Source organism: Miscanthus floridulus, chromosome 19 (genome assembly GCF_019320115.1).
Source record: "Miscanthus floridulus cultivar M001 chromosome 19, ASM1932011v1, whole genome shotgun sequence".
NCBI classification, from domain to species: domain Eukaryota; kingdom Viridiplantae; phylum Streptophyta; class Magnoliopsida; order Poales; family Poaceae; genus Miscanthus; species Miscanthus floridulus.
In genome coordinates this window covers 55,202,443-55,213,402 of record NC_089598.1, presented here as the reverse complement: position 1 = coordinate 55,213,402, position 10,960 = coordinate 55,202,443, and the positions used below count along the sequence as shown (strand labels likewise).

The 10,960-nt window shown below is 48.8% G+C and overlaps 1 protein-coding gene across 1 annotated transcript; it reads left to right on the top strand.

Annotated features, from left to right (window-relative positions):
* Window positions 1–9,747: 9,747 nt before the first annotated feature.
* LOC136526060 (receptor protein kinase-like protein At4g34220) lies at window positions 9,748–10,505 on the top strand. The gene is made up of 2 exons (XM_066518844.1): window positions 9,748–9,889; window positions 9,937–10,505. The coding sequence occupies exons 1-2, from the start codon at window positions 9,748–9,750 to the stop codon at window positions 10,503–10,505; spliced, it is 711 nt and encodes a 236-aa protein (XP_066374941.1).
* The last annotated feature ends 455 nt before the right edge of the window (window positions 10,506–10,960 follow it).

Genomic DNA, 10,960 nt, shown 5'->3' with positions numbered 1-10,960 from the left:
TCTCGATCCTTGTATCAACAAGGTTTAGTTTGATAGAGTGCTGATTGACGGCGGCAGTTCCATCAATATACTGTTCAAGAACAGTTTACCAGCCCTGAAGATAACCCAGGCTGATCTCAAGCCATATGAGGCATAGTTCTGGGGTGTTCTCCCCGGATAGAGCTCCACACCTCTCGGGCAGATCACGCTACCTGTGCAATTTGGTACCCCAGACCACTTCCACATCGACTACATCAACTTCGTGGTCGCCGACTTCGAAGGCACCTACCATGCTATCCTTGACCGACCAGCGCTCACCAAGTTCATGGCCATACCTCACTACAGGTATTTAGTGCTCAAGATGCCTACTGAGAAGGGGGTTCTAACTCTCAGGGGCAACATATACGCAGCTTACACCTACGAGGATGACAGCTTCAAAATAGCAAAAGCTCACGACCTCTCTATTTGCATGGTCGAGACCACACTCGACGCCAAGCAGACCCCATCCGACCACCTCGACCACTAGACCATGTCGCAATGATGATCGCCAAGAAGAACGGCGCTATGACAACCGCGACCACCGTCACAACAGGCCGAAAAGCACGAGGACCGAACAACTTTATCGCCATCGACCAGATTTCTATCCAAAGATAAGTACACTTCTAATATTTATATTTAATATAATTTTCATTACGACGTTTCTCCACAACATTCTCGTCATAATTATTCTTCAAATAATGTTTGTCCATGTATATAATCTTAAATATAACATACCGCTATACTTAATACAAATCCTCGACCAGTCATGTTGATGCTCGATGTCTCTAGAAATGGCCCTGTCTCTGGCTCCTCCCTACACGTGCACGGGCATCTGCTCTCTATGTTATGGGTGGTCGGCAGCGGCTCCTTAGCGACGCTTTGTTTTTTCTACACGTGCACGGGCTCCGCGTCCCACGTTATGGTTAACAGGCTAGCTAGGGCTGGAGACTCAGCTACATACTAACTGGTCGGGCAGTTTATATTAAGTATAAACACAAACTTCACATTAACACTGATGTTTACAAAGCACCAACTGCTTTATCACATCATGCTCATTTGCAAATGATTGCTGAGCATCATACGCTATTTCTTCACCGCTGATTTTTTCTCCATAATTTATTATTTTGTACATCATGTACTACCATTCTACATATTTATATTATAGGAATTTCGAGCTACGCACGGGGACTTCGTTGCTCGCTCCTCGACCTATGCTCAGGGACTGCCTCGACCACTCTCTAACCACACCTCGGGGACTTCGTTGCTTGCTCCTCAACCTATGCTCGGGGACTGCCTCGATCACTCTCTGACCACAGCTCGAGGACTTCGTTGCTCGCTCCTCGACCTGTGCTCGGGGACTGCCTCGACCACTCTCTGACCATAGCTCGGGGACTTCGTTGCTCGCTCTTCGACCTATGCTCGGGGACTGCCTCGACCACTCTTCGACCATAGCTCGGGGCCTTCGCGTCTTGACTACATGCGACTGGCGACTCGCATACAGTTGGGATATTTTTTCTCACTTCGACCTTGCTACAAGGTTGATACCTCGTCTTCCAGCAAGCTCGGGGACTACATCGGTACGATGCACCTGCCAGTGCAGCTCGTATCGCTTGTACGACGATTGGATTCTCAACTTAACTGGGAATTCTTTTTAGACCCTGGCACCACGTGTCTACATCACCTACTACCAGACTCGGGGACTAAGTGGGCACACTTCACCTTGTGGTGAATGTGCTTATTTTATCGACCCCTATACTCTGACTGTTGGCCATAACTACTACTGTACAAGGGTCACTTACATTTCTTTTCAGAAATACAAGTGGGCACACTTGATCAGGAAAGAAATCTTTTTCTTTTTTCTTTAGAGCACCATGCATTCTTCGGACAACCGGGATCTTCGGCTATAATCGTGGTCTACTGCTCTCTGTGCTGACCAGAATACTGGCACATTTGCTTGGTCAATGTTTCAACCAGTTAGAGATGACATGAAGATAGACCGCATTAGCCAAAGAAGATCAAACGACGTGTCACAACATAATACATGGTGCTCGGGGACTAGCTGTTGGGGTATTAACCCCTATACCCTTACGGCTAGGCTTGGGCCAACCCGAACCAGGGGGTTCGGCCCACCAGAAGACGACGCACGGCCCAACTAATCTGCTCGGAGTCCCGCGCAAGGAATCAAGGCATACTTGGAGATCAAGCAAGATCCTAGTCGGTTAGAATAGGAATCCTTATCCAGCCACCTATGGCAATTATAACCGGTTGAGATTAGTTTCCAGATCTATAACCCTGCCCCCCAGACTATATATGGCGAGCAGGGGACCCCTCTCAAAAAGGATCTCATTGACATACAGCAATACAATTAGACGCAAGACATAGGTATTACGTCTTTACGGCGGCCGAACCTAGATAAAACCTCATGTCTGTCTTGCGTTACCATCTCGTCCGTAGGTTGCGCACCTATCTACCGATAATCTACTACCTTGGGCATACCCCTAGGTAGACTGCCGACCATATTTCGTCGATAGAGTCCGAATATCCAACTAACTCAAACTTTCTCCTTTGGGATACTACAAACCAATATTTTGTGTATGCTTCAAGTACCTCAATATTCTCTTTGTAGCCTTCAAGTGACTTTCTCTTGATGAGGCTTAGAGTCTAGCATACATGCATACACTAAACATGACATCCGGCCTTGATGAGGTCCCATAGAGTAGGCTTCCAATCATAGACTGATTCAACTTTTGATCTACCATGTTGCCACTAGCATCACTATCAAAATTGTCATTTGTTCCCATGGGTGTACTAATTGGCTTAGCTTCATCCATACCAAACTTCTTGAGCATGTCTTTGATATACTTGCCTTGACTCACAAATGTGCTATTCTTCATTTGCTTGATTTGAAGACCAAGGAAGTAACTATGTTCTCCAATTATGGATATCTCAAACTCATCAGCCATTATCTTCCCAAACTCTTCACAAAAGTCTTGATTGGTTGATCCAAATATGATGTCATCGACATAGATTTGCAACACAAACAAATCCTTGCCAATCTTCTTAGTGAAAAGAGTGGTGTTAACCTTGCCCATCTTGAATCCCTTGGAGAGGAGAAAGTCCATCAACCTCTCATACCATGCATTGGTGCATGCTTCAAACCATACAATGCCTTTCTTAGCTTATAAACATGATTGGGCTTCTTGTCATCTTCAAAACCGAGAGGTTGCTCAACATAAACCAACTCATTAATGTACCCATTGAGAAATGCATTCTTCACATCCATTTGGTACATTTTTTCTCAAAAAAATAGAAGAACTGTGCTTCTTTATATTTAGAAGAAAAAGGGGGGAAGAGTCTCCTAATACAACACACACCACACCACCCAAAAAACAAAAATACATACGCGCCTATAGAAACCAAGAGGCGACCAAGCTATACTAGCTCTAGGCTACAGAAAAAAAAAACTACTGGGGAGGGGGAGGGAAGCCAAGAAAGATAGCCCCCATGCCCTAGCCAAAGCCCACAGCTGACTCTCCTCCAAAGCAGAACCCAAAGCGCCAACCAAGCTGGGAGTAGCTCCATCAAAAACACATCTATTTTGCGGTGATTCCACAAGGTCCAAACTCCTAGGATCACAAGAGAGTTGAACCCTTTCCTTGTTAACCCAGCAGCAGCATTGCATGAATTTTCCCACCACAAATCAAAAGAAGAATCTGTAAGCTGTGGACAGAATTGATGGATCCCAAAATGTTGGAGTAGAAAGAACCAGAACTGCTGAGCAAAGACACAAGACACCAACAGATGATTAATGGTTTCCTCCTCTTGATCACAGAGAGGGCACTGAGCTGGGTGTGGCAGCCCCCACCTTGTGAGCCGAACAGCCGTCCAACATCTACTGTGTGCAACCAACCACATGAAGAAACGACACTTGGGTGGAGCCTAGGATTTCTAGATTCTCTCAAATGGGCCAAAAAGAGTGGATCCTATGAAAAAACTTCATATGCTGACTTGGCCGAATATTGTCCACTAGAGGACAAAAGCCAAATGTGAGTCTTCAATCTTCGGCCGTAGCTGGAAGTCATAGAGAAGATCCCATAGGTTGAGAAACTCCACTATTACTTCCACTAACGTGTCACCCCAAATATCCAGAACCCAAGAACGATTCGTAAGAGCTTGTTCAACTGTGCGTCTATTTGTTGTCCTCTTTGGTATTACAGCAAGAAGATGAGGAGCGAGGTCAGCAATTGATTGGCCATTCAGCCATCTGTCCGTCTAGAAAAGGATGCGTGCCCAGCTGCCAACTTCAAAACAACCGCTAAACTGAAGAAAGCTTGGACCTGTCTAGGAACTTGGACAGGAAAGTTCGGCCAGGGCCTGTGGGGTTTGGTTTTCTAAAGCCAAACCTAGCGCATCCGCAGTGCCCATCCAAGATTTTTCAGGTCTGATAATCCCAATCCCCCTAGCTCCAATGGACAACACGCTTTCCCCCATGCCACAAGACAATGTCCCCCTTTTGCTTCCGTTCTTCCCCTCCAAAGGAATCCTCATCTGAATTTGTCCACAGCTTTGATGGCCCAGGGAGGGAACTCAATGGCCATAACCAGGTACACTAGCATAGCAGTGAGCACAAATTGTACTTGAACTCTCCTCCCCACCCTTGTCAAGAGGTCCTCTTTCCAACCAGGCAACTAATCAGCAATCTTATCAACAATGGGCTGGATCTGCGCCTTAGTGAGCTTCTTAAGGGAGAGGGGTAAACCTAAATATTTGCAAGGGAAATCTGATACTGCACAAGGAAGCAGGCTCTGGATGGTGGTCAGTTCCGTGTCACCACACCTGATGGGTATGACATTGCTCTTTTGTAGGTTGGTTTTAAGTCCTGAAGCATCACCAAAAAGATTAAGAATTTCCATTACCAAGTTGATGTCGCCAGCTTTCGGCCTAAGGAACAACACCACATCATCGGCGTAGAGAGAAATCCTATGCTACAGTACCTGCCTAGATAGGGGCTGCAGGTGCCCCTCATTGGCTGCTTTTGAAATCATGTGTCCTAGGACATCCATAACCAGGATGAACAACATAGGAGATAGGGGTACCCTGACGCAATCCGCGCCGGTGAACAATAGAGTCGCCAGGAATCCCATTCAACAAAACCTGTGTGCAAGAGGAAGCCAACAGACTGCTGACATCTCTCCAAATCGGCCCAAAGCCCAAATGTTGCAGCACCTCAAGGAGAAAAGGTCGCGACACTGAGTCAAAGGCCTTAGATATGTCCAATTTAAGGAGAATTCGTGGTTGTTTTTGCTGATGGAGGAACCTTGATGTTTGCTAGACCAACATGAAGTTATCTTGGATAAAACGACCCTTAATAAAAGCACTTTGGTTGGGTGACACCAAATGTTGCAGCTGGCTTGCTAGACGATTGGCCAGCAACTTTGTGACTAGCTTAGCAAAACTATGAACTAGGATAATAGGCCAGAAATCTTTTGGTCATTCTACGTAGTCCGCCTTAGGAAGTAGGGTGGTGAAGGATGTGTTGAGGACCTCAAAATTAGCAAATTTTCTGCTCCAAATTGCCGATACTGCAGCCATGACATCATCCTTTATCATTGACCAGCAGGACTTGTAAAAACGACCCGTGAAACCATTAGGCCCAGGTGCTTTATCTGGAGGCAGCTGCTCAATAGTCCTCCAGACCTCTTCTGCAGTGAAAGGGAGGCCAAGTTCTGCCAAATCATGAGTATCTAGCCCCAATTCAGTGAGGTCAACTGTATTATCCCTGCCCACACTTGAACCCAGCAAGCTATTATAGAAACCATCAATAATGGAAACTTTGTCGGCATGATTTGTGCATATTTGATCTCCAGCAACTGTCTTCCCAATGAAAATTTGATCTCCAGCAACTGTCTTCCCAATGAAAATGTTCCTCTTTCGATGGCGGGCATACAGCTGAAAGAGTTTTGTATTGGCGTCACCATCTTTTAGCCAGGCAATAGTGCGCTTAAGAGAAGCCAACGCTAGGCTGTGCTTCTTCAGGTTATTTTTGAGCCAAATTTCTCTCGCAGCGAGAACTCAAACATCTTGTGCAATCTCAAGCTGATGAAGAATTTCTCCGGCGAGTACAAGTTGGGAGTTTATATGTCCAACTTTCTTGTCACTCCAGCTCTGCAACCCCTTGCAGACAGCCTTAAATTTGAGGTCCAGGGTAATAAAAGGACACGGCCCAGCTGCTACAGAGTTCCATGCCACTGAAACAGCCTCCTGGAACCCCTCTAGCTTCGGCCAAAAGGCTTCAAAGTGAAATCGACGACGACCATCCTGGTTATCCCGCAGACCAAGTAATGGAGGGCAATGATCTGAGTCATTAGAAGCCATACTCTGCAATAAACAATTAGGGAATTTCTCCTCCCAATCCACTAAATAGAGGACCCTATCCAGCCTGACTAAAGTAGGGGAATGCTGCTGATTTGACCATGTAAATTTGTGACCAAGTAGTGGAATCTCCTTAAGAGCAAGATCATTTATAAAGCGTCTGAAATGCCCCATCGAAGCCCTGTTATAGTTGGCATTATTTTTGTCCTCATCCTTATATATCAAGTTGAAATCACCAGCTATAACCCATGGCCCTGTGCAGGCGGCTCTAATATCACGAAGTTCCTACAGAAACTGTATCTTTTCCTCATTTCCTTGTGGCCCATAGACGCATGTAAGCCACCAAGGTTGCCCCTCAGTTGGAGAGAATTGTATGGACACACTACGGTTGTCCACACGTTGAGCACCAGTTGTTCCAATATGCTGCCGCCAAGCTACCAAGATACCTCCACTAGCACCAGCTGAAGGGACTTCAATGAATTCAAAAAAATCAGAGCCAAGAGCTGACAGAAGAGTCCTTGTTACTGCCACCATTTTAGTTTCCTATATGCAGACAATGTCTGAACGAGATGAATCAACAATAGTACGAACCGAGTCTTGCCTGGCCAAAGAATTAAGGCCCCTCACATTTCAAATAAGAATTTTAGCTAGATCCATTGACGATATCAAAAAGACGACCACAACTCTCTGACAACCTTCTCACACTAATCAGCTACAAGCTCAATGCCCTCATTACCAGGGACAAACTCATCAGGGAGAGACCAATTGAATAAAGCAGTGAGGGCACAAATATGTGAATCAGGAAGGGGCTGACCGAACAGCTTGGCGTAGTCGTCGAGAGCCTGCTGGTCAATGCCTTCCTGCTCATCAAGAATGTCCAGGGCCTACATTGCCTTCTTCTTCATTCTTCTCTCCAAGTCTACAGGGCCAAATTCCACCTTCTTCCCAGCAAGCCGCCGGCTCTGCCGTGAAGCTTCACTAGGCGGGCGTGATTTGCCCTTTCTCTTATTTGATCGGGGGATAGGAAGCAGGCCGACTACACGGCGGGCCAACTTGTTGATGAAATCTGCCTGAGCGGAGAGCATGGGGGCAGCCACGGTCGTCGGCGGGGTCATCGGCGAGCCCACCATGCCCGCATTCAGGGGCGCAGTTACAGACACCGGTGGAGTCCATGGAGAGACTACCACGCTAGTGGCCAGGGGAAGAGCAGAGGGCCCCTCAGCCACCGACGGAGTCACCAATGGGACTACCACGCTAGCAGTCGAGAGAGGACCTTCGTGTCCAGGAGGGGGCGGGGGCTGATCCCCACCAGCAATCGAACCATCCTGGGGTGGGTGCACATGGGGGAAGCCTGCCGCCGAGGGAGAAGCGGCGCCCACTAGGCTGGAGCGCTTGCGCAGGTGCCGTCGAAGACAACGACGAGAATAAACCTGGAGAGGCTTTTCTGATGCACTCTGCCTTGGGGTGGGGTCACAAGAAAGGAAAAAGTCTACTTAATCCTCACCTTTCATACTTAGTCTATTTCACCCCCAACTATAAAACTATCTATTTTACCCCCAGAACTTTCTAAAACCGTCTATTTTACCCTCGGACGGTTTTTGACAGCGGTTGCTACAGTGCCGGTGGGTTTGAATTTTTTTTTATTTTCGGTGAATTTTTGAAAAATCATAGTAAATCATAGAAAAATCATAAAATAAAAAATCTAATTTTATTGGACTCCACATGAGTAGATCTACACAGTGAATATATAATACGGTATGCTTTGGTACAAATTTTTTTTGTAGCTTTAGATTAATTGGAAAATCTAATTTTGTCTGTAATTAATTAGAATTTATCTATAACTAAATTATACATAGTTCAATGAGTACGAAATTTTTACTATAGTTCAAGCATACAATAATTAGCGTACCATAAAAATTTCACCACAATTGGACCATAGAAGCTGCAGCTATGAATTATTCCAATTAATTACAGACAAAATTAGATTTTCTAATTAATCTAAAGCTAAAAAAAAAATTTGTACTAAAGCATACCGTATTATATATTCACTATGTAGATCTACTCATGTGGAGTCTAATAAAATTAGATTTTTCATTTTATAATTTTTCTATGATTTACTATGATTTTTTAAAAATTCACCGAAAATAAATTAAAAAAAAAAATTCAAACCCACCGGCACTGTAGCAAACCCGCTGTTATTGTAGCAAACCCGCTGTTATTGTAACAAAACCGCTGTCAAAAACCGCCCGGGGGTAAAATAGACTGTTTTGAAAAGTTCAGGAGGTAAAACAGACGGTTTTATAATTGGGGGTGAAGTAGACCAAGTATGAAAGGTGGGAGGGTTAAGTAGACTTTTTCCTCACAAGAAACTTGAACTCTGCGATAAGGGAGATCTAACTATTTACCACTCTTACGGTGGCTGCCTCTTCGTTTGTCAACTTTATCGTGTTAATTACAAAATTGCCCGAGAAAACAGTAATCAGACTAATATTTTGCCATTTTCACTGACGTGTCATGTCAGATCAGCGCGTCAGCGTGGAAGTTAACGCCTCCGTCTCCATTGACCAACGGCGCTCGCAACTGTTCGTCAGCTCCCCCTCATCCTGCTCCGCTTCTCCTCCTTGTCCTCCTCCTCGTCCTGCTCTGCTTCACCACCGGCGCGGGCGCGAGCGCTGAACCGCCTCTCATGCCAGCCTCACATGTCATTGCCAACCTCGCACTGCTCGCCCCGCCTCTCCACCTGCTGCTACTGCTCCTCTTGAGCCCTGACCGCGAGGGGAGGGCGCTAAGCTACCAAGGAAGTCGGTCGGAGCGGGTCGGTCAACACTTGCTGTGATGTGCAACCAAGGAAGCTAGCGGCCTAGGAGGAGGATCGAGGACGGACATGTTGGCGCCGCCGCTGGCCGTCTAGGAAGCTTGCTCGCCGCAGCGGCAATGGATGGTCGGAGGAGGGGCGGCGGCGGAGCTGCGGTGGGTGCGGTGGGGTGGCTGCTGCTGCTGTTGCTTCTTGCCTCGCTGTGCGCCCGCTCCCGCGGGCTCAATGCCGACAGGGTGCTGCTCATGGCCTTCAAGAACGCGGTCACCGTGGACCCGCTGGGCACGCTGGCCGGCTGGACCTACAGCGATGCCGCGCCATGCGCCTGGAACGGTGTCGTTTGCAATGGCTTCCCGCAGCCCAATGCCAGACTGGCGGCGGTCAACGTGACCTCCGCCTCCGCCGATGGCAACTCCGCGCCCGCGCCGAACGTCACTGCCGTCGCCGCTGCAGCGGTGGCGGGCGGGCTCAGCGCGTCACTAGCGGCGGCCACGGTGTCGCGGGTCATCAGCCTTGTGCTCCCCAACACGTAGCTCTCGGGGATGCTGTCGCCGGACCTCGGCCGCGTCGAGCACCTGTGCCACCTCGACCTCTCCGGGAACAGCCTCAGCGGCGGCCTGCCGGCCACGCTGCTCAACGCCACCGAGCTCCGCATGCTCTCGCTCGCGGGCAATGCCATCTCCGGCGAGCTCCCGGACACGGGGGCGGCAGCCTACGCACGCGGTCTCTAGGAGCTCAACCTCTCGAGCAACGCGCTCGTGGGGCGGCGGCCTATGCGTGCGGCCTCCCCGCCGCATTGTGTAGGCTGCCCTGCCTTGTCGTGCTGGGGCTCGCCAGCAACCGCTTTGCCGGCAAGCTCCCCATCGAGGGCCTCGAGACGTTGGAGCTCGTTGACCTCAGCGGCAACGGCTTCAACAGCTCCCTCCCGTCGGACTTCGGGGGGGCACGGCTCCACCTGCTCAACATTTTGTCGAACAAGCTCGCTGGCGTGGTGTCGACCGAGCTAGCCGCGCTCGTCCCAGCGAACGCGACGGTGGACCTGTCATGGAACAACTTCACCGACGTGATCCCACAGGATGGCCCATTCGCCGCGCAGCCGACGGCGGCGTACGAGGGCAACCCAAACCTGTGTGGGCCACCGCTGAAGCAGGCGTGCTCCATCCCGTTGTCGCTCTCGAACCCTCCCAACACCACTGACTCGCCGTCGGTGTTTGCAGCCATCCCCAAGAACCCCGCTCGTGCCCCGCCGGGAGCCCCGAGGCAGCCACGGCCATCCATTAGCAGGATGAGGGGGAGCTGACGAACAGTTGTGGGCGCCGTTGGTCAACGGAGATGGAGGCGTTAACTTCCACGCTAGCGTGCTAATCTGGCATGACACGTCAGCGAAAATGACAAAATATTAGTCTGGTTACTGTTTTCTCGGGCAATTTTGTAATTGGCACGATAAAGTTGACAAATGGAGAGGCAGCCACTGTAAGAGTGGCAAATAGTTAGATCTCTCCTAGGATAATGGAGGAGGGGGAGCGCCATGGTGAGCTCGGTGAGGTCAGAAAAGGATCTCCATCCATTGCCGCAACGACAGGCTGGCTCCCGAAGGAGCATGGCACCGTTGTCCGGCCAGGAGAGTTCCAAGCCATAGCCTCACCCAAGCCCACTGTATTTGTTGTTTTAGATGTGGAAGCCAATTGGAGATTACAGACTAGCCCAGAAGAACGAAGCAAGTCCTCCACTAGCCCACAGGAGGTCTTGGCCATC